The sequence below is a fragment of the Mirounga leonina genome, unplaced genomic scaffold (genome assembly GCF_011800145.1).
Source record: "Mirounga leonina isolate KUSES-001 unplaced genomic scaffold, KU_Mleo_1.0 Mir_82, whole genome shotgun sequence".
Lineage (NCBI taxonomy): Eukaryota > Metazoa > Chordata > Mammalia > Carnivora > Phocidae > Mirounga > Mirounga leonina.
The window spans coordinates 41371217-41395874 of NW_023270825.1; the positions used below are offsets into that span (position 1 = coordinate 41371217).

General features: G+C 42.5%; 1 protein-coding gene across 1 annotated transcript; it reads left to right on the forward strand.

Moving 5' to 3' along the window:
* The first annotated feature begins 734 nt into the window (after positions 1–734).
* Positions 735–22778, forward strand: CCDC198 (coiled-coil domain containing 198). The gene is made up of 5 exons (XM_034992658.1): positions 735–806; positions 12429–12515; positions 13875–13976; positions 14796–14940; positions 22543–22778. Exons 1-5 carry the CDS (start codon positions 735–737, stop codon positions 22776–22778), a joined length of 642 nt encoding a protein of 213 aa, XP_034848549.1.
* Positions 22779–24658: the final 1880 nt, after the last annotated feature.

The window sequence follows — 24658 nt, forward strand, 5'->3', positions numbered from 1 at the left end:
CCCATAATGGACCTCTTGAGTCCTAGCTGTTTCCTAACAAGGCTTACTCTGTAGCCCTAGCTTGCTTCATCAGGAAAGAATATTGATGTGTTGTATTATAGGGCAACTTGTGGGAATTTCTTTCCCTAGTTGGGGGGACTATTATTTAATTGGGAACATACAGTGCTAAATATTGCATACTCCTGTCCAAACTCATGCTCCATTTTTAAAATCATCTATCTGTCCTACCCATCTATCTGTCCACCCATCTATCCCATCTATCTGTCCTACCATCCATCTATTTCATCTGAAAAGAGAATTTATTTTCATTTCTTAAAGATAAATTTTTTCTGATTTCCGAAATTTATTTTGGAGCAATTTCATGAAATTAAAAAGAGTTTCTATTTTCCAGACCAAATTCTATGTTTGAACAATATTTGTAGTCAATACATTTTTTATTTTTCCAATCCATTATAATATAAATCCAATATAAATTCCATCCAGTATGAATCCAGAGAAGAAATGAGGAAAGCAAAAATTAAATCCTGGGTCTAGGCTAAATTTTATCCTTTGCATTCATGTAGGGTCTCTGCCTTACGTGTTTCATCTCCACATTCAACATATAGGTTAGACATATATATAACTAAAAAGGTACCAAATTGTATTAACAAAGTCTAATGATTAGTCTAATTTAATAGTCAATTTGTTTATGGTTTGTTTTTATTTCTCTCCCAATCCTTCAAGTGCCCAGGGCCATGTATTTTGACATCCCACTGGAACATGGAGAAACAAGTATTATTAAAAGTCATCCACCCCGAAGACTTCAAGTAAGATGAATTTAAAAGGCTTCATAAGGAATTTCTTGGATTTCATGGTAACATCCCTTTTTAACTCTAATAAAGGAGGGATATTGCAAATGACTACGTTAGTAAGAATGAGAATGTTGTTAAAGAGAATGCTGTCAGTTACAAAGACCTTATTTCTTTAGGATTTCCTTTTGTAATGATTTCACTTTTAAGACCACCACCAAAAGAATGGAAACATAGTATCAAAGACACAGGTCCCATGCGATTCAAAAGACCTGCATCTGGTACTGATGAGCTAGAGGACTGTGGAGAAATCACTTGTAACAAACAATAATAACAATCATAACAGCTAGGACTATTTAATTAGCACCTACTTCAAGTCAGATAGACTCTGCACAACTTGATCAGTGTCAATCATTTAATCTTCATACGCCTCTAGGAGAAAGGAGGTATTATCTTTGCTTAATACATGTGGTTTAGAGAATTAAGTAACTTGTCCAAGGACAGTGGAGGTCAGCTATCCACCAGATCTCCAAAGCCCATGCTCTTAACTATCAGCATCATTGATCTCTACGGACCTTCTATCCCTAACCTTCTATTGTTCTAAATGTTAACTGGTTGCTGAAATTGAGGACATCGGATTCCAAGGCAGCAAAGCAAGAGCTTTAAATGCATTCACCTTAATAAATATTTAATGAACTCCCTCTAGAGAGTTATAAATTCTAAGAACTCTTCATCGTAGAAAGGGAAAGAGATCTGAGTGGATCCTTGAAAATGAGCATCAGCTAAGAGAAGGGGTTGTTTGGGCTCTCCTGTGAGCAGGATCTATCACTGACATTTGAAAAAAGGAATTGGAAAAAAAAAAAAGAAAAAAAGGAATTGGAGCCAAATCCCACCTGCTACACAATTCACCCAGATATCTGGACAAATCCCAGAGGTATTTTAGTTCATTTGTTGGGAGGTATTTCTGTTTCAGTTGGTTTTTATTTACCTGTCTTCTCCAGAAGCTCACAATCATTGTTTGAAGTTATTATATCTTTTGTTCACAAAAGAAGCATTTTCCCCAAAATATTGGAAATCTCAAAACATTTTTATTTAAATAAAAATAAAGTATAATTATATCGAATTGATACATAGTTTTAAAACTTTTGAGCAAATCTCTAGCTAAACTGGACAATTTAAAAACTTAGTTTTCTTCCTAAATCAGATGTACCTCTTCAGAGGAATGTGCTTAATACGTGTTCCTGTGGAGGCAGAAAGCCGAATAACTCAGGAGATAGGACTATAACCAGTGAAAAGTATTCATGTAGCAGTCTGTGGCTCACAAAGTACGTTTTATATCTATCAACCCTAAAGCAGCTAAAGTCAGGCTTTGATTCTCAGATCAGTTCAAGCTCACAAGGAGAACTTTCGTGTTTCAGAACCAAATACTATATCCCCACATCCTAACCCACCATCTTAAAAATCAAGACAAATGAATCATTCGAGTGCAAAGACTATGTCTTATTCTGTCTTATATCTTCAGTAACTAACACTTAACATGTACCCCCCAAAAAGCTTATGAATGAATGGTGAATGAATGACAATGAGCCCCATTATCGCTGGTGGGAACAAAATTCAAAATGCATTCTCCCTGCTATCGCAGACCTAGAGCATCCCTGAATTGTAAGTCTAATTGACTAGCTGCCAATGTCATGGATTACGAAGATGTAGGAGTGTTTGTTGAACCCCAGAGCTGGGAAGCAGTTGGGCTTCAGCTTTCCTCGGAACCTGAAAGGCACAACCCTCTCTGTGTCTCCCCTAAGCTCTTCTCCGTGCATTTGCTTTATTCTTCCTGCAAATCGACTTTCTCTGCTCCTCAAGACCACTTGGTGAAATATGGCCACCCTCAGTTCCTGAATTTACATTTTATAGTTCCAGTCAGACAGACAGATCAGCCTGGCTCTCTTGGCTCCAATTCAAAATTCCTGGGAGGAAAGATCTTATTGGCTCAGCTTTGCTCATGATTCCAGTTCTGTTCCAATAAGCTATGACCAGAGGATATGCTCATGCAGTAGAAATGTGGGCAGAGAAGCCCCCCTCCCCCACCCCGATAAATTCTGGAAGCAGCTCCCAGAGAAGAGGGAAGTCACTGGGAACTTGGCAGACACTCCCAAAGATATCAACTATAATTATCTTCACAAATGAGGCTCAGCACATTTTCCACCACAAATGGGTTTTTGAGAGAAATAATAAATGCTGGGTTCCCATGACATGCTAATTAATAGCCTAATCTCTGCCAAAGAAAATTCTAAAAGTATTTTTAATTATTAAACCAAATCTAATTGCATCCTAAATACTTTGAGTTGCACATTTGGCACTCTCCACTTCCTAAACATCTACTCCTCAAGTAAAGAGCAGGTCATGAACTAAAGTTCTTCAGATCGGGGCTGCTGAATTCAGAGAGCCTCTGCCAGGGAACTCTGAATCCAACGTGCCTACCTCGTGTTGAAAAGTTGATCACCACTGTCCCTCCTGGACTGATTCACCTTCTCATCCAACCATCTCCGGTCCACCTAAGGGGGAGATGGTCAACCGCCCCCACCCCCAGGGCCCCATGTAATGTGATTTTCTCAGATGACTTCCTCTTTCATCTCCCAAGATTTTCTTAAATCTTTTCTTAAATCTCACCGTCCTGCAGGCTTATAGTGATAACCTCGTGACAGTTAGTTACACGTGACAGTTGGTTACCTTACCCTGACGCTCCTGGTTCCCATGAACCACCACTATCTTTTCTTTTCCTCAGAACACTGACGTCTAACACACCAAGCTATTGACTTCTATTATGTTCACTGTGTATTTTGTTCATCACCTCCCCGCCAGTGCTAGAATATTATTTTTCCCACAGGCAGAGATTTTTGTCTGTTGTCTTCACTAATGAATCTAAGTGTCTAGAACAGTATCTGGCACATAATAGGTGATCAATAAATATGAGTTGAATAAATGTTGAATGAAGGAATGCAGAGGGGGAAAGATGAGTATAAGCCCTGCAGGTGGGAGATAGGGAGGGCGGTTCCAACCTGGGTGGTTTTATTGCGTTGTTTTCAGTATTATATAATTAGTCACAAATGTATTCTCTTTCCTTATCTTTTCTCTTTGCCCATTTTCGATTATCTGTTTCTTTGTGATTTGTGAGAGTGCTTTATATATCTTAGATCTAGCCCTTCATTAGTTACACGTGTTACAAATATCTTTTCTCCATTTATGGTTTGCCTTTTCATTTTGTGCGCGCGTGTGTGTTTGTGTGTGTGTGGACACAAAGATTTCCACTTTAAATGCTGTCAAATTTCTCAGTCTTAGTCTTTATGTTTTGTATTTCTTGTATTTTGTCTGAGAAATTTTTATTTTCCCCAAGGTCATAAAGATACTCTTCTTTAATTCTTTTTTTTTTAAAGATTTTATTATTTATTTGAGAGAGAGAGTGTAAGCGAGAACGAACACAAGCAGGGGGAGGGAGAGAGAGAAATAGTCTCCCCACTGAGCAGGGAGCCCGACTCGGGGCTCGATCCTAGGACCCGGGGATCATGACCTGAGCTGAAAGCAGACGCTTAAACAACTGAGCCACGCAAGCACTTCTTTACTTCTTTCTGAAATTTATAATACTTACCTTTTCACATTTAGGCCTTAATCCATCTGAAATTCATTTGTGTGCAGATGTGAATTTGGAATTTAACTACTTTTTTTTCATTTGAATAATCTATTGTCCTGGGGAGCCTGGGTGGCTCAGTCATTAAGCGTCTGCCTTTGGCTCAGGTCATGATCCCAGGGTCCTGGGATCGAGCCCCGTGTCGGGCTCCCTGCTCCGCGGGAAGCCTGCTTCTCCCTCTCCCGCTCCCCCTGCTTGTGTTCCCTCTCTCGCTGTCTCTCTCTCTGTCAAATAAATGAATAAAATCTTTGGGCGCCTGGGTGGCTCAGTTGGTTAAGCGACTGCCTTCGGCTCACGTCATGATCCTAGAGTCCCTGGATCGAGTCCCGCATCAGGCTCCCTGCTCGGCAGGGAGTCTGCTTCTCCCTCTGACCCTCCCCCCTCTCATGTGCTCTCTCTCTCATTCTCTCTGTCAAATAAATAAATAAAATCTTTAAAAAAAAAATGAATAAAATCTTTAAAAAAAAAATCTATTGTCCCAATACTCTTTATGGAATCATCCTTCTTTGACCATTGATTTAAAAAGTTACTTCGGTCCCATATTCAGTTTCCAGAGCTTCATGAGTCTATTTTCAGGCTCTCTCTTCTGTTGCATTGGTTTATTTGTGTATCTCCATAGGAATTTCTCAGTCTTAATTATGTATCTTTAAGTCTTAATATCTAAAACAGTAAGTGCTTTTATTTTTCTTTTTCAGAATTATCTTTGTTATTTATGATGCTTTGGTCTTCCATGTGAAGTTTGGAGCTTTTTATCAAGTCCATTAAAAACTTTGCTAACATTTTGATTGAAATGCATTCATAGATTAATTGGGGAAAAATTGACCACATTTATAATACTGAGTCTTCTAAACCACACACATTGCATAAATCTCAATTTACTCTGATTTTCTTTTAGATCTTTTAATAACGTTTCATAATTTCTCCACAGGGGTTTTGTGTGAGGTTTTTTTTAGGTTTGTTTCTAGGTACCCGTATCAGTCAGTGTTCAACCAGAGAAACAAAACCAGTAGAAGGAGATTATATATATGTGTGTGTGTAATATTGCAAGGAATTGGCTTACGTGATTGCGGAGACTGGCAGGGCAAGTCTGAAATCCACAGGGCAGGCCATCAGGGAGGTCAGGCTGCAACTGCAAGGCATGAGCTGCAGCTGCTGTCCATAAGTAGAATTCTCTGTTCTTCAGGGGAGCCTCAGCTTTGCTCTTAAGACCTTTTAACTGATTGAATCAGGTCCACCCAAATTACTTAAAATAATCTTCCTTACTTAAATCATTATGAGGGTGCCTGGGTGGCCCAGTCAGTTAAGTGTCCAACTCTTGATTTCGACTCGGATAGTGATTCCTGAGCTCGAGCCCCGAGTCAGGCTCCATGCTCAACATGGAGTCTGTTTGGGGTTCTCTCTCTCCCTCTGTCTCTGCCCCCCCACCTTTGCGTGCACTCTCTCTCTCAAAATAAATAAAATCTTAAAAAAAAAAAAAAGTCAAATGCTTATGGACTTTAATCACCTCTACAAAATAATGTCACAGCAACACCTAGATTAGTGCTTGAGTAACTGGAGGCTATACCCTAGGCAAGTCAATGCTCACCATCAAAATAACATCGTGGAGGTTTTCCCCTCCTATTATGAACATCTTGAGTGAAATCATGGTATTTGTCTTTCGCAGTCTGACTTATTTCACTTAACACTATACTCTCTAGGTCTGTCCATGTTGGAGCAAATGGCAAGATCTCATCCTTTTTTATGGCTGCTTAATATTCTTCATGTTCAACGTTTTGATAATGCTTGTAAAACAAATCTTCCAACTTACATTTTGATGCAGCTCTCTTGTACTGGGTAGAAAGGTAGAGAACAACTCAGTCTCTGATGTCAAGCTGTGATCCTGGCTCTAGTTTGCCATCTTACATGGTGCATCTTTAGGTCTCCTTTAATCTCAAGAAATAACTCACAGCCATCAGGAGCCCTAAACGCCTTATGGATCAGCTTCCTCTAAGTATGTATTTCTGCTTGTTTTCTGGTCCATGGAGATATATATCTTGTATTAAAGCCCAACCACATCTTTTTGGCTTTATGTTTTATTTTTCATTTGGGGCAAAGAAAATTATTGAAGTGTGAACTCATTGTAATGCCTTGACCAGAAATTCCTCCTTGGGCTCATGATTTCTTGCTTCCAGGTTGCCCTGGACACCTTTACCTTCTTCTGAGAACCTTAAAGGACATACATTCTTAAGTTATGGTGCCAAACAAATGTTGCAATTTCTTTGAGCTTCTCCTGCCCATCTTTCTCTTCCTGTTACTATGCAGGAAGAACCATCTCAGGTTAGTGTGTCACCAAGCTCAGTGACTTCTGCTTGATTTAATCTCCATTTCGGAGTTTCCCAGCTGACACTTCAACTGATTAGCCTGACCATTTGTTTCACTTGAGAAACCAAATAACCCAGAAACCTTTAGACAGACAATACATTTTTTATAACATGAGATAAAAAAAAGGTGTCATTATACCATACCAGTTCTCCAGTAATTCCTTCCCTTGTATTCTCTCTGAAGATGATGAAGTGAGGCAGTTTGCTTCCCCAGCAACAAAAAGGAACGTTGATACGGACCCAGAATTCTGGGGGAATTTCATTTGACTTGTTTTGTTTAGAGAAGCCAATTTTCCAACAGTTTTTTCTGCAGTGCTTCTCAGGCCAAGTGCAAATACTTATGGGAGGGATCCTATTTGCAATGTTAGTTGCTGCCATCTAGTGCCCTTTGTGGAGGAATAGTGTGATTCTTAGTTCTTTTCAAAGGCCAGGAAGAAAGTAATTGCCTGGAGGAGTTCTTAAAGACACCTACTCTTTAACTCGTATCAGAATTATGGGTTTAAATACAATGAGGCTGAAAATAGAGAAATATATATTTATATTTTCAAAGAAAAAGCTGGCCCTAAGAATTTATGGAGAGATTGTTTTGAAAAGCTGAAAATATTCAAATAGCTGGGGTCTTCAGATTCAATTTTTCAATAATGCACCACAAACAAATCCTCTGCGGTCTACCCTGATGTAGTTCCTGTGTTCACCTGAGGCACTATGGGAGCCAGTGGACCCCAGCCTAGAAAATCATCAGAATCCCCCGGGGATATATTCCAAAGAAACGACTGAGAAGCTGGACTTCAATGAAATTCAAACCTTCTGCTCTGCCCTTGACATTGTCAATAGAATAAGAAGGCAAGTAGAGAAGATAAAAGAGGGCAAGTAAGCATATGAAAATACGTTCAACATCATATGTCATCGGGGAAATGCAAATTAAAACAACAATGAGATACCACTATACACGTATTAGAATAGCCAAAATCCAGAACACTGACAACACCAAATGTTGGCAAGGATGTGGAGCAGCAGGAACTTCTTATAAAACTAAACATACTCCTCCCATACAACCCAGCAATTGTGAGCCTTAGTATTTGCCCAAATGAATTGAAAACAGATGTCCACACAAAAACCTGCACAGGGATGAGTATGGCAGCTTTATTCATAATTTCCAAAATTTGGATGTAACCAAGAAGTCCTTAAGGAGATGTATGGATGAAGAAACTGTGGTACATCCATATAATGGAATATTATTCATCACTAAAAGAAATTAACTCCCAAGCTATGATGGAGATATGGAGAAAATTTAAAGACTGACTTATTTATTTGAGAGAGAGAGAGAAAAAAAGAATGAGCAGGGTAAGAGGCCAAGAGAGAGACAGAGAAGCAGACTCCGTGCTGAGCATGGAGCCCAACATGGGGCTCGATCTCACAACCCTGAGATCATGACCTGAGCTGAAATCAAGAGTTGGAGACTTAACCGACTGAGCCACCCAGGTGCCCTTATATGGAGAAAATTTAAATGTGTATTGTTAAGTGAAAGAGGCCAATCTGAAAAGGCTATATACTGTATGATTCCAAAAATACTGACATTTCAGAAAAGGCAAAACAACAGAGACGGTAAAAAGATCAGTGGTTACCAGGGGATAAGAGGAGGAAGGGAGAGATGAATGGACAAAACACAAAGGATTTTTAGGGCAATGAAACTATTCTGTAGGATTACGTCAGTGGTTACATGTCATTATACATTTGTCCAAATCCAATGGCTGTACAACACCAAGAGTGAACTTTAAACTATGGACTTTCAGTGATAATGACGTGTGAATGTAGGTTTATCAATTGTAACAGACGTACCGCTCTGGTGAGGGATGTTGATCGTGGAAGAGGTTGTGCATATGTGGGGGCAGGGAGTATCTGGGAACTCCCTGTACTTTCCAGTTTTGCTATGAACCTAAATCTGCCCTAAAAATTAAAGTTTATTATTTATATATATAATACGTATATTCATTCCCAGGACATATTCTAGACCTGTTGAATCACAATCCCCAGTGAATAGCCCAGGTTTTTTGGTGTGTGTGTGTGTGTGTGTATGTGTCTGTGTGTGTGTCTGTGTGTCTCTGTGTTTAATTTCAGGAGATTCTGATGATAAACCAGGTTTAGGAACAAGTAGAAGAGGAAGGAGCATGGGATTTGGAACTGGATTCAAACCTGAGTTTGAATTCTAAAGTTGCCATTTTCTAGCTGTGAAGCCTTGGACAAGTTCTTAACCTCTCGACAATGGGGAGATCATCATATTTACCCACAGGGTTCATGGGAGGATTGAACCAGATGACATATTGTGACCTTGGGACTGACAGACAAGGGCAACTGTAAAGGCTCCTGAGCCTCATCACCAGAAAGAACTAGATCCTGAACCAAGTCCAGGAAATGGCACAAACACTGCCTTGTCCTCCCCTCAGGCCCTGAATACTCCCTTCGGTCACTGCTAATTCTTCTTCCCACAGGTGCCTGGATAGCTCTTTCCTCTTGGTCTCCATTCCCCGCAGGTTCTGATCTGATCGGCTGCTACCTCTTATGCCAGTAGGTCCCATTGGCCCAGCAGAGAAGAGAGCCAGATAAACCTCTCTCTTACTAATCCTCCTCACCTCTCATGACATCCTTGGGCAGTTCTTATGCTAAAAGCCCCACTTTCTCCACCTGAGGTGAGAATGGAACAGGGAACCACTTTCTACCACAAATGCAAATTGTCTGGCAGAGGCACACGTCTCAACTAAAGATTATTTGTCTCTCCTCCCTGTCTCCAAATGCTTTGCCCTCGTTTTCGTCCTTGCCAGGTGAGCTTTGGGCTGTGCCAGCAGAAAGGAATGCGGGTTGTTCTCCCTAGAACAGCTCAGGCCCAAGCCCAGAGACCAGGGAATTGTTCTACAGAGAAGTAGCAGGAGGCACAGGTCATGCTCACCATGAGTGCTGGCTGCTCAGCATCCATTTCCCTGTCTCCTTCCTCTCTCTTTTCACTCTGGTCACCTTGAAAGCTGGCTTCCAGGTCTACCCCTTGATAATGCAACCAATCAGACTAAAATGAAAAATAATTTCAAAATAAATCATCATTTGCCTTTAGCGTTGGACTAAGGTGGGAGTGGTGCTCACACTGTTTGCTGCAGTGTGGTGTCCTCCTCATTTTCCTCCTACTTCTCGAGCCATCTCTTCGTGTCCTTGGCCAGCTTGTCCCCATCCACCAGCTTCTCAGGTTGGAGCTCCTCAAGTCTTCAGTCCTTGGCTCTGCTCTTCTCACTCTTGACCTTACGGTCAAGATGGTCTTACCCATGACTATGGTTTCAGTTATTCTCTACTCAGGGATGATCCCCAAATATGCGTCTCTAGCATAGACCTCTCCTGTGAGCTCCATACCTGTATATCTCATTATCTACTCAACATCTACACTGGTATGCCTCAAAGGCATCTCAAACTCAACCTGCTCTAAACTGAATTTGTATCCTCCTGTTATATCTCATTCACATCTGGCCTTCCCTAGGGTTCCCATCTCAGTGAATGATAACACTATCCATCCTTTGTATTTGGAGGCCATTTGGACCCTTCACTGTTCCTCACCATCTATAACAAATCTTGTTTGGTCAGTTTTAAATATTTGTAGAGCCCACTGATTTCCTCCATGAGCCCTGAGCCCATCACCGTTGTCCTCCTAACTGCCCCCCACGCCCCCCGCATCAGGGATTGCTCTTCTCTAGTTTCCACAGTGCAGCTGGAGTGATCATTTTTTAAAAGCAAATGTAATCATGTCACTATTTTGCTTGATATATGCCAATGGCTGCCCATTGCTCTTAAGAAGACCAACATCTTTAGAAGCTTCATCAGGCCCTGTAAGACCTGGCCCCTGCCTACTACCTACCTCTCCAGCCTCTTTTGAGCATTTCTTCCCTTTACTCTGAACTGCAGTCAACTGACTTCCTGCAGTTCCCTCAACGGATCCTGCTCTTTCCTACCTCGGGGTGTTTGTGCATGTTGTTCCCTCTACCTGGAACACCTTAGTCCCCTAAAATTTCCTAAATGTCCAACTTCGGCTGGAAATTACTTCCTCAGGAAACTTTCTTGGACTGCCCCCTTGCTCCTTCCCCCCTTGCATTAATTTTCTAGGGCTGCTGTAACAAAGTACAACAAACTGTGGGGCTTAAAACAATAGAAATGTATTATCTCACAGTCCTGGATGCAGGAAGTCCAGGATCAAAGTGTTTGCAGGGTTGGTTCCTTCTGAGAGCTGAGCAGAAGGATCTGTTCCACGTCTCTCTCTTAACTTCCAGTGGTTTCATGGCAATCTTTGTCACTCCTCGGCTTGTAGAAGCATCACCCCGACCTCTGCCTTCATCTTCACATGGTGTTGTCCCTGTGTGCATACAAATTTCCCTTTTTTAATGAGGACACCAGACATACTGGATTAAGAGTCACCCTGCGCCAGTATGACCTCATCTTTAACTAATTACATCTGCAAGGACCCTATTTCCAAATAAGGTCACATTCTGAGATTATGATTATGGGGGTTAAGACCTCAACATATGAATTGGGGTGGGGGGCACAATTCAATTCATAACACCCTCCATTCCCAAGGTGGAGTTCTCTGGTTATATACTGTCATCGCCCTGCCCTGTAGACTTTTTCTTCAAAGCACTGATCACAGTTGGTAATTATTAATGAATAATCATACAAGAAAAATGTATTTGTTCCCCCACCAATTATAAGCTCCATAGGGACCATGTTTGTTGACCACTGCACTCTCATGCCTGGCATGCACTAGTTGTCCAGTATGTACTCACTGAGTGAACAGATAAATTCTACAGCCCTCCAAGGTCCCTGCCCGCACATCAGTGTGGAGAGACCCACGTTTGTCTCCCAGGCCTGCTCGACCACTTCCAGAGCATTAAGTCATCCGAGGCAAGTAGTAGGATTAAAGGCAGATCCACTGGTTCATCATTGGCTTCCTAGTCTTAATGACCCTTTGAAACTCTAACATGATCTCCCCCATAAAGACAAGCCCCTGCTAGGAAAAAAAAAAAAAAAAGGCAAACAAAACAAAACAAAAAAACCACATCTAAGATTTGTAAGCCCACTGCACTTTCATTTTAAATGCTCCGCCTGGGTGCCAGTGATTATTATGGAGGAGACTGAGGGAGCTTCTCTGGAGAGCTTAATACAGGTCACTTCCCTAAGGACTGGAAGAGTCCACTGGATGGTTAAGGAATGAATAAAACAAACGCCTGGAGCTTCTTTCATCTCGAATACTCCAAGCCCCTTGTTGTCTGATAACTTTGGACTTGGTCTGTCGATGCAGGCAGAAAAGGATTCTTAGTGTTTGGACTCTCTGACCAATATTTAGATCAATAAGTCCCTGGCAGCAATGCAATAGAACAATAAAGAACCCAGATGAGTTGAAAAGTCTTTTGCACAGATACGACCGCAGTCCTGTTGAAATCGCCTTCCCTATGCGCTCTCAGGAATAAGTGCTGCTTTTGCAAAGTATTAAGATAGTTTAATGTCTGGCTTTTATGTTTCATCATCTCATGGCATGAGGAATGCTGAATGCTCTAAATGTTGGACTTCTAGAAGCTTGAACCCATTGACCTGCCACAAGTAATTACTTCTGAAACGCTCCTGAGCCAGCAAGAAGCCAGAAGGACTCACAAAGCAAAGGTGAACTGCAGCACTCACTGGAGGGGGTGGGTAACGGGGCGGGGGGGTGGGCTCTCCTTTTCATATCCTCCTTGCACAGAAGACTTCAAAGACAAATGTGACTATGAAGTCACTCAGCGTTAGGACCTTCCAGAGCTATCCATTCTCTCCTGGGCCTGCCTCCAGCTGGCAACGACTCTCATCTCTGAGGTAAACTCTGGGCCCTTCTCCACTTCCTGGTGAAAACAGGGAGATGCAGATAAGAGAGAGGAATTTTACTCGGACATTGGTAATTCTAGAAGTGCTCAAATTTATGAAAAATCTGGCATAATTCTTTCTTTTTATTCTTCTCCTCCGGTTAAACCTTTCTCCTCAGTCTCAGTTTTCAGGAGAAACCATTTCTACGAGGTGTTCCTGACTTACTTACCATCACCTCCCCAAAAAGGAACCCTTGGGAAAGGTCTTCTGAAGAGCTTTTCCCTTTTATTCATTTGTCAGCTTCTGCTGAGAAAATACCCCTCGTGTAGACATGAAAACTGGGAGGTAGTAAACTTTCAGCACTTTCCACTCCTGCTTCCTTTTGGAGGCAGCTCGGCTGCACACCTGGCTGATTTGGTAGAAGAGGTCAAGGCCAGGTGTGCACTGCTGGCGGAACTGTAGAGATGGTCCCCTCGGGAGGCTCGCAGCAGCCAACACAGTCCCTGTCCACAGGGCGGCAAAAAGGTATCACTGAGCACATCTGGCTGCCGTATCCCTTCCCTCTCCTGGCCACAGCAAGGGGCGAACAAGGGTGTTTTCACCCCTGGTTGCCCTTAATAACTGTCTGCACTGTCCCCCTGGGGTTTATGATGCACCAGGGGAGATCGCCAAAGTCACAAATAATCAACTTCCTAATATACCAGGGCTTATATTGGCATATGGGAGTACAGGCTATAGAAATGGGTTCCATTTAACCATGCAGCGGCTCCCCTCCAATGTCATGGCCAGACAATGGCAGAAGAGGCAGGAAGAAAGAGGCCAGTCTTACCCAACCAGAACACATTTCTGGGGAGATAGTGATAAGCATCTATTGACAGGGTAAGCGATAGTTCATCAAAATGAGATGTGGAAACATAGTTCCATTTAAGGTGTGCAAAACTCTACAGGAGCCTTAGAAACTAAGTTATACGCACAGCAAAGCTCCATTCACAGAGAGCTACACAAAGGACTCAGTGGGGAGCTACAACAATCCACCTTTGACATCACAAGAGATCTCAATGGATTATAACTGATGGCTGATTAAGATCTCACTCTGTTCCCCTCCCCCAAAAAATGGCAAGTTGTGGATTGCAGAGTCAGTAACAAATTACCCCATTCTAACGAGTGTGTCATCTTTCACAGCTGGAACTTGAAAAGAAGATGCAAACTTCAGGGTATACTCCCGGGAGAAGACAATATTTACATAAGATGCGAATGCTGGAAATGAACCGTAACAGACAAGAGGTAAGTATGAGAAGAGAGAAGAGGAGTGTCATATTTACCACGTTTACTCCACATCATCACTGCCCTCGCACTTGAATGGTTTAGCATCTGTCCCCAGGCTTTACTTAGCATTTTAAATTTGGTCATTGGCACCGAAGCCTCAACTACTGGAATTGGGAAACATCAGCAAGATCCCTTCTGCCACTGACCCTGTTGAGCCTTTTCTTTGTTTTCAATCATAAGGATGTATCTGTGTCCCAAGTCTCTCTGTTCTTGCTTTCCTTTTTTTTTTTTTTTTCCTCTTCACAAATTGCTCCCATGACATTCTGGCTCCAGCAGGAAAATGAGGTTAGATCACTTGTCTCGGTTTAGGAGAATAGAGGGGGGTGAGTGGGTCTTTATTTTGATACCTAGGCATCCTCCATAATGCACACCATGGGATTATCCTACAAGAACCATCTCTTGTAACAAACCCCTTTACAGTCATGTCTCCTGCAATTGTCATATTCCATTCCTCACTCTGGAATTTAAGCCTAAAGCCACCGTCTTCTGCAATCCCAAGTATATCGGTGGCCTACCAACAAATGTTTTTACAAAGGTCCTCCTCTTAAATCAAGCCATGCCTTTTTGAGACTGTGGGCATACTCTCCTCTCTCCTAACAAGCCTGTGCCTAGAGAAAGTTTCTGTACCTTCTAATAGGAAAAAGAAAACTGTGTTCTGGTTAGGGGACCAGAATACACATAAGCACACAACTTGCAGAGTGGCTGATCTGGTGACCTATTCTGGTGACAGGAGCTCAGGGGGGAGAACACTAATCCATTATAGCTGATCATTTTCAGAAGAAAAGTCTTCACAGGGAGGCAAGAATTAATAAGCAAAAACCGAGGGACCATAAAGCCAAGAAAATCCTTCAAAGCATCCCAAGACATGACAGGGATCTTCCAACCTTGTTGCCGGATGAAAACTTGAACAGAAGAAGTCCAGGTCAGTCATACAAATTTTTTTAGCAGAATAAAATATTTCAAGTGTTTTTAAAATTTCATCAAATAAACTTCCGGTGGGGGGAGGGGGAGGAGGGACAGCAAGTAGCCTTGGGTTTCTGCTGATAATGTACTTCCTGGAAAGTAGGGATCATACTGTCATATAATTGGGGGCGGCTGTGAGGAAAAGACAGAAGCTCAAACACTGTAGGAAGATGTCTCTTTTTAGAGGTTTCCCAGGCTTCGCGGGCATTCTGGCCATGCCTGCTCCATCCCTAGGAAGAGGAGAGGCAAAAGAGCCTCAGCTTGTGGTTAAAGAGAATGAAGCACGTGGACTTCTATTAAATAGCAAACCGGTATCAGTCAGTCTGCTGCCCTCTGCGGACACCTGCCCCTACCCCGCTTCTCCCCCGCCAGCCCTCCGAGGCTCATCCCGACTGTCTAAAACTGAAGCCAGCATCACGGCCCACCCCAGGCTTGCTCCTGCTGCATCTGCAGGAGTGGGTGAGCCCTCCACGCTCTCAGGCCAGAGACCTGAGGCCTTGCCAGTCCTTCTCCTCCCCCTCCTTGCAGCTGGTCAGTCACGAAGTCCTGTCATGCCACCTGGCACGGAACTCGTACCTTTCCACATTCCCAGTGCCACCCGCAGGGCATCGTGTCATACCAGGCTGTGGCTCCAGCCTCCTGACTGTGTTCCTCCCTCAAGTCTTGCCCTTCTTCCATCAACCCTCTGTCCTGATGGTTCTCGGGACTGTCCCCAGGCCACCAGCACCAGCATCACCCCACGGAGTGGCTGGGTCCCAGGCAGAGTGATTAAATCAGAAAATGTAGGGGCAGAGGCCAGCCAACTGGGTTTAACACCCCCTTAGGTGATTCTGATACCCCTAAAGTTTAAGAACCGTGGCTCTACTTGGTAATCAAAGTATTGGCCACAGAGCAGCAGCATCTGCATCACCTGGGAGTTTATTAGAAATGCAGAATTTCAGGCCACACTCTGGACCTACTGAATCAGGGTATGCATTTTATCAAGATGCCAAGGTGATTCTCACGCACGATCGTTTTAGAAGCACAGAGCTAATAGCCGAGTAATCTTATAAAATGCCAATCTGACCATATCATTCTCTTGCTTAAAAAAAATCCTCAGTGAGGGGTGCCTGGGTGGCTCAGTCTGTTAAGCGTCTGCCTTTGGCTTAGGTCATGATCCCAGGGTCTTGGGATAGAGCCCCACGTTGGGCTCCCTGCTCGGTGGGGAGTCTGCTTCTCCCTCTGTCCCTCCCCCTGCTCATGCTGTCTCTCTTGCTCTCTCTCTCAAATAAACAAAATCTTAAAAAAAAAAAAAAAAAAAATCCTCAGTGAGCCTCCATCAGCCTGAGGACAATCTAAACTCTTTACCCTGGGGGCACCTGGGTGGTTCACTCAGTTGAGCATCTGACTCTTGATTTCAGCTCAGGTCATGATCTCAGGGTCGTGAGATGGAGCCCTGCATAGGGCTCCCACACTGGGCATGGAGCCTGCTTTAGCTTCTCTCTCTCCCTCTCCTTCTGCCCCTCCCCCCTCTAAAAAATAATAAGTAAATAAAAATTTATCCTGGTACTCTAAGCCTTTAGGATCCTGGTACTCTAAGCCTTTAGGATCTACTTGTTGCCTACCCTTGTGGCTGTCTCTGCTGCCATTCTTGTGCCCGACTTCACCTCCAACCAGGCCAGACGACTCAGTGATTTCCAACAGACATCCTGTTCATAGCCTCTGTGCTGTGTGGTTCCACCAGTTGCAGCCCCATTAAGTTTGCCCAGTCCATATTCCCCCAGGGCAAACCCACCCTTTGAATATATAATATTGGTCATGCACACAGCTTGCCGTGCTGGGATCCGAATCCCCACAACAGCAGGACTGACCACGGAGAGATCTGCAGAAATGCCATGTCTCTGGAAGTCCTGAGCGTCTCAGATGCCAAGTTGCCAGCTGAAAGAGACACTGCTCCTGCTCAGAAGAACAGGATGCTTAATCAATAAGTTAATTAAATAAGAAGAGGCTGAATAATTGAACATCTACTTGGGGAATCTATTTAACCTATACTCCCAGTGCCAGAATGAAATATGCTATGTAGGCACAGAGATAAACAACTTCTACAGTTTAGAACCTATTGCCAAAACAACCCCAAAAAGTGTCTCAGCTTAAGTTAGATACTTAGAGTCATTGCTTGAGGGCAAGCCAAGAGAAACCAACATTGGTAAAATCTTTGGAAGATGCCCCAGATCTGGAGGGGCCCAGGAAAGATGGTGGCACACAGAAGAGGGTTTCTCTGCATTCCTGATGCTTTTTACAGCTGCTTCATTTTGTTCTAATCAAGGTTTAAAAATTGATTGATTGATTGATTTTAGAGAGAGGAAGAGAGCACGGGAGTGGGGGGAGGGGCAAAAGGAGAGGGAGAGAAAAATCTCAAGAAGACTCCGTGCTGAGTGTGCAGCCAGACTTCGAACTTGATCTCACAACGCTGAGATCATGACCTGACCGAAACCAAGAGTCGGACACTTTAACTGACTGAACCACCCAGGCACCCCTCTAGTTAAGGTTTGTTGAGTGCTTGCTTGTTGCAACTCCTTGTTGTGAAGGAGTTAGTGCTAGCTCTCATGTGACAGAGCCAGAGTTCAAGGCCAGGTCTTTCTGACTCCAAAGGCTCACTTCACCATCCCCACCCCCTCCTATACCCTCATCAGGAATCCAGGGATTTGGAGCTCTGTCCAGGACAACCTTGGCAAAGTCTGCAAATAGAGGGGGGTGATTCCTCAACCTTGGCCGCCCCTCTACCAAGCCCACTGATTTCACCACCGCGATAGGCATGTGCTCGAGCAATGATTCCTTTTTCCTTATTCCCAGGTAGCATCTTTGTTTTCTCTGTCTACTAAAAGCAGTTTGTTTTGCTTTCTCCTGAAAGTGGGGCAAAGTCAAGATCATAGATTTACAGGAGCTTTCTGCTAGTCCAATTCTGGTCGTTAAGATTCTGCTGTACCCACCTCCTCTTATTTAATGCTGTATTTGCCCATTTTTGTTCCCTCTTGGGAAGGTGGGATGAGAGTTTTGGTTTCTTATAAGATAAAAGTCGCTTTGTTTTCTGCTGCCTCTTTAAAATGAAATTTTACATATACCTTACATTCACCCACTTTAAATACATTTCATATCTATTTATATAATGAATTACACATGACTTGTATAATTGTATGAGAATTACATATAACTTACACAATAAATTACTTATAACTTATATGATGGCTCACTTGTTCCTAACTTACACAAAGCGAACACTGTTCTATGGGTGTACAATTTCATGAGATTTAACACGTTTATGTGGCTCCTGCCTTTTCCAGAAGCCATGATCTAGTATAGGGTAGTGGGTAGAAAAAGCAGTGAACTTGAAATCAAAGTTCTTCATCTGAGCCCCCAAAAATACATTTCTAAATGTAAACTCCATGGGAGCTTTTTGTTTCTAGAACAGTGCCTGGTACATAGTAGCCTCTCAATAAACATTAGCTATATATTTTTCTAGATAGCTTTATTCTACATATAGACAGAGATTATAGCTAAGCTCCAGTTGCTTAACCTCTCTGAACCTCAGTCTCCACATCTGTAAAACAGGAATAAAGCCTTGTCTACCATGTAGGGTTTATGGAAAAATTAATCCAATATGTGTAAAAGCACATCTAAATGTAAAATGCCAAACCCATGCATGGAAATACAGGCAACTGAAGAAAGATGGAACTGAGAAAGATGGAAAGAAAGAAAGATGGATAGTAAAAATCACTATCTACTTCAGGGGAAGCGGCACCTTTGAAACATTGTCACCTTCACAATTCTGGTCTTATCCGGCCACTGGCACCATTATCCACTTAGTATTGTTCTTTAAAGTATCCTGAGTGTGTGTGTGTGTGTGTGTTTTAAATTCAGCCTTGTCTATGAAATAAGTGTGAAATTATGGGTTTGATGGAATGGTGATACATTTTGCTAAAACATATATGTATTATAAAATACATAACCATCAGACATTTTTAACACTTTAGAGAATCCCTGTACTACCTGAAATCACTCCCTATTTCCCCCCACTGGTCTCTGTTGCTTTTCTCTCTTCCCAAATTAATTTTGAAGGTGTACGCACTCTCCTCTGCTCTGCTCACCCAAAACCCATTTAGGTTTTTCAACGTATTTTTCTTTTTCTTTTTCCTTAAGTCTAGCAACCCCAGAGAATCAAGCAGGGATTTATAAAAATGTAACAAGTAAAAAGACATCTAGCTGAGAAGTTCTTAAACTTTAATGCTATGTATACAAAACCTTGTACATAATACTTCATGAATGATTTAAGAGAGATCTAAGAATAAAATGGACCGTGTGAATTTGGCTTCACGTACTAACTTTAGGCCTGCGTTATCGTAACATCAAGAGCGGGGTGGTACTTAAGCTGTTATTAATATTGCATTAGACCCACCATTAACAAACATTCTCTTCCTGTTTCAAAGCTCCTGCCTCTAGTCCGCAGAAAATTGCTGTTCCCAGTCTGAACAATGCCACTGGTGGTTCTTGGCTCGTTGGCGGAGCAGGGATGGTTACACCCCCTGGCCCCGATGAGTGAAGTCTTTCCCAGCCCAGTTACCAATACTTCTTGCCTCCCCAAACTCTCTGATGGCTCACTCGCTCACTCATCTGTTCATAGATGTGGTTCCTGGCTTTGCAATAGTACAGACAAGGAACAAGGAGAAGTCCGATGACAGTGTAACTGGGAGACCTCAGTTGAGAGGTCTGAGAGACTCAGGTTTCCATGAGGAAGTGATATTTAGACTAACACAGGAAGTAGCCAGACAAAAGGGACAGGAATCCATGTACGTGTGAGGACCAAGATGCTGGAACATTCCGAACTGTTAATGGTCACAGTATGTGCAAAATCTCTTGAGTGGGAAGGAAACTGGCAGATTCTAGACACTGGGTAGGAAAGAGAGATTCAGGTAGCGGTCAGAGATGGTTCTGAAGGCACAGGCGGGGTGCAGAGCACACGGGGTCTTGCAAGTTGAGTCAAATAAGGACTTTGAACTTGAGTTTAAGATCAATGGGAAGCCACTGAAAGGTCAGGGGAGCCACACAATCAGGCTTACATTTTTAAGCATCACTCTGTCTACCTGTGGAGGATGGATGGGAAGAGAATGCAAGAGGACATGGGAAGACAAGTGATAAGGACATAGCAGAAGTGCAAGTGAGAGATGGTGCTTGGACCAGGAGAGCAGGGTGACAGAAGGGAAGGAGCCGGATGTGAGGTATTTAGGAGATAGAATTGGAAGAACCCGGTGATGGATCGCATGTGGATTCGTGGAGAGAGCAGGAAGACCGGGAGGTTTCTTGGGTTACTCTTGAAGAACTAGGCAGACAATGGGGCAAAGCTAGGGCAATTTGCTGAATTAGGGTAACTGGGAGAAAATGAGGGTTTGAAAGAGAAAGAGAAGACAAGTGTGACATGTCACCGGGAGACAAAAATGGAGGCGTCAAAACAAACAAAAGTGTATTGTAGCTCAGGAGAGAGATTGGGGCTGCAGACATGAATTAACTATGGTTTTTGGTCACTACTATATGTATAGACAATAACAATAATTATAATAACATTCAAGTAGCCCCTCACCGAGGCAGAAAGGAAATTAATGAATCACAAGGACAAACGCTCGCATTGAGATGCTTGATTTCCTCATATAACAGTATGCAGTGTAACAGTGTGCAACATCAGCTATCAAGGGCTTAAATAAAATATGCCATAAGTTTAATAAACAATTATCCTTAAGATGACATCCAAACATTACAGATGGTTCAACCAGATGGAGGGGACATTCTGGGTTTTGACCCAGGATGATTTTCCTAGCTCGGAAGTGGCCATTGCTTTTGCTTTGTTAAAAGCCAGCCTTGCTTGAATAAAGCACCTGTTGTTCTGAAGTGCATTAAAAAAAAATTTTTTTAAGTTTTATTTATTTATTTATTTGAGGGGGAGAAAGAGAGAGAGCATGAGCCAGGCAGGGAGGGGTAGAGAGAGAATCTCAAGCAGACTCCCCACTGAGCATGGAGCCCGACCTGGGGCTTGATCCCATGACCCCAAGATCATGACCTGAGCTGAAATCAAGAGTTGGACACTTAACTGACTGAGCCACCCAGGCGCCCCCTGAAGTGCATTTTAAAAGGGCACTGGGTACAGCTTAAATAAAAAGCTACATACATACATACATACATAATATCCTATGCCAAAAAATAAATGATTAAATCTCTTCTAGAAAGTATAGAAAGTAAAATAAAATGCATGATCCTTTGAGCTATCTAGTTCTATAGGTCTGGGGTGCAGCCCAAACATTTGTGTTTCTAAAAGGCTTCATAGGCGATTCTATATGAGGTGAGAGTGGATATGAAGGTCAGGAAAAGTGTGTATCATGCACCTAGCACATAGTAGCTGTTGAATAAATTGCACTAGGTAACATCACCCGTGCAATACTCTTGCCAAAAATGCTTAACCTTAATCTAATCACAAGGAAACAGACAAGCCCAAATTTAGGGCCATTCTGCAAAACAACTGATCTGGATTTTTTTTTTTTTTTTGAGATTTTTTTTTTTTTTTAATTTATTTGGCAGAGAGAGACACAGCAAGAGAGGGAACACAAGCAGGGGGAGTGGAAGAGGGAGAAGCAGGCTTCCCGCCGAACGGGGAGCCCAATGCGGGGCTCGATCCCAGGACCCTGGGATCATGACCTGAGCCGAAGGCAGATGCTTAACGACTGAGCCACCCAGGCGCCCAGATCTGGATTCTTTAAGAATGTCAGTGTTAGGGAAAAAGAAGAAGACAATGAAGGGGGTTTGGAGGAAGAGGAAGGGAGGGGTCGAGAGTGAGAATGAGGGAGAGAGAGAAGGAGGAGGGCAGAGGAGGGAGAGAAAGAAGAGAAAAAAGAAAAGAAACAGATAGGGAAGATTATGCAATACATAATCCTAGATTGGATCCTGGATCTAAAAAATAAAACACAAACAGGCAAACAAAAAGCAGCTATAAAGAGCATTATTGGGACAACCATGAATATTAGAATGTGGACCATATATTAGAAAACAGTAATTTATCAATGTTAAATTTTCTAAGTGTAATAGTTGTAGTTAAGTAGGAAAAGCACCCTTGCTGTTAGATTTGTGGTGATATATTTGGAGGGGATGTAATTGCAACTAATTCTCAAATAGCTCAGCTGAAAAGCATGAGTGCATGCATGCATGTATAAAATCAAAGCAATATTGTGACAAAATGTTGTCAATGAGTTGGGATATATAGGTATGTATTGTATTATTCTTGTGACTTTCAGAAGATTTTTAAGAATTTTAAATAACAAGAAAAACACTTTTAATGCTTACAGAGCTTTATATTTATATATATATATATATATATAAAGTTGAACTCATATGTAAATATATATGATATATATTTCAACATATATATATATATATTTCAAAAGAATACCAAGCACATTATTCTGTGTTCATAAATATCTAGGCACTTAATAAACAAATCACTGTTAGGAGAAAAAGAATTAATTAAACTTTAAATTTTGTGTAGGAAATTCACAGAATGAAGATTTGGGGGAACATCAAGCAAGGAATGACTGTTGTCCCCGGAAAATTGGCAAAATGGAAATGTGGCTCCATGAACAAGAGGCCCGGGGTCAGCTTCTCTGGGACAGTTCTAGCTCTGACTCAGAGGAGTTGAGAAAAAGCGAGAAGAAACCACAGGCACTGGTGAGGACCAGGACAGAGAGAATCCCACTTTTTGATGAGTTTTTTGATCGAGAATAAAAATGCTGTTCACTAACCTAGAAACTGAGTGCATTGAAAGCTTGCTTCCCTGTAAAAGTTCTTCAGGTTAGTTGTATGAATTATTTGGAGGAAACCCATTCACTGTCTTTTCATCTGGAGTCTTACAGTTAACAGGTTTGTCCTATATTATTAACTACGCTGCATAACTGCCTCAAAACTGAGGGCATTTGATTGTCCCTCTTTTCGGTGGCTTGTGGGGTTCAGCTGGATGATTCTTCTGCTGGCCTCTCGTGGGATCTTTTATGCAGTTAAAGTCAGATGGCAGCTAGACTGGAGTATTCTGAAGGTTCAACCAGGTTGTGCAGGCAGCAGGACCTGACCCCTTCCCCTGTAGTCTCAGAGCCTCTTTACATGGTTTCTCCATCAGAGTGGTCCCTCCATCAGAGTAGTGAACTTTTATGTCAGCCCAGGACTCCCCACAGCAAATGTTCCAAGAGGAGGCAGCAGACCTACCAGTCCTCTTAAACCCTCGAAATGGAACGGGCTCCCCACCACTCTCACCACATCCTATTGGTTAAAGCAAGTCACAGTCCAGGTCACAGTCCATGAAAGAGAGGGCTATACAGGACACGAATTGCAAAGTGTGGTCTATTGGAATTCCTCTTTGAGACTTGCCACCACACCATACTTCCTTTTTTTAAAAAAAAAGATTTTATTTGACAGAGAGAGAGAGACAGCAAGAGAGGGAACACAAGCAGGGGTAGCGGGAGATGGAGAAGCAGGCTTCCCGCGGAGCAGAGAGCCTGATGCGGGGCTCAATCCCAGGACCCTGGGATCATGACCTGAGCCGAAGGCAGACGCTTAACGACTGAGCCACCCAGGCGCCCCACCACACCGTACTTTTAAAAAGCAAATTAGGTCTTATAAAACAAATAGATGGGAAAGTAGATTTGATACAAATGAAAATGAGTTTTTAAAGAAAAGTCACAGTAATACTACATTAGACACTAAGTCCAAGGAAGTCACTCCTTGGGAGTTAGTGGCTTGTTATAACAGAGAGACTGCAGGAAAGAGGGGGGATAAGGTCAAGTGTGGAAGGTCATGGCGAATGAAATTTCAAAAGTAAATAAAGATCTCTTAGATTATGAGGTAGATCTTAGGACTCTTTAAGACTAAAAGGAATCTTAGAAATGTTCAGTCCCAAAGTGACTCTATTAACAAAAGTCAGATTTTCAGGCAATTTTAAGAGCTTCTTTTGTGTAAAATCTTAGCATAATCTAAAAACACTTGTAAGCCATTCAGAAGCTTCTAAGAATTTAGGGAAACTTTAAAACAAAACAAAACGAAAACATCCATTTAAGCCTTCTGTAGGAAACGTCTAAAAAGAAAAAAAATAGGGAAACACCACCCAAATTTGACATTCAGTGCATTCAGATCAGTCACTAAGAAGCCTGCTGAGTCAGGGGACAAACCTTCGTGTTCTTGCAAGGATGGAAGACTCTTAGGTCATCCCTGGGCATTTCTGTTCCCACCTCCGACTTTTCTGTGGTCAGTGAGAAGCATATTTCCTGCAATGAAATACATAAGTTGCTTGACCAGCCAGCCTTCTTGAAAAAGTAAGATCTCTGAGAGGAGAAATGAGTCCAACCCATTCCTCATGTCCTCACACATTACGGTTTATCTGGAAGAGCTTAGAACAGTTGCTGAAGAGAGTGGGGGGCTTAAGCATGTCTTCATCGCTCTGGGCTGTGACTTGAGATTGGACAACACCCCTTCTCTCAGCTCCCTGGCCTGTGAGCTCCATCCGGGCACCGGCCACATCTCCTCCCTGTGGCACCCCCACTTCCTAGCACAACATCTGGCACAGAGTTTATTATGAAATGTTTGTTGAATTTGTTAACTTCTGTGTTAACTAGGCA

Coding starts and splice junctions, on each gene's coding strand:
- CCDC198 (XM_034992658.1), top strand. CDS start 735: ATGTATTTTGACATCCCACTGGAACATGGAGAAACAAGTATTATTAAA. Junction 807..12,428: donor ATCCACCCCGAAGACTTCAA/GTAAGATGAATT, acceptor TTGGACTTCTAG/AAGCTTGAACCCATTGACCT. Junction 13,977..14,795: donor TGAACCGTAACAGACAAGAG/GTAAGTATGAGA, acceptor GATCATTTTCAG/AAGAAAAGTCTTCACAGGGA.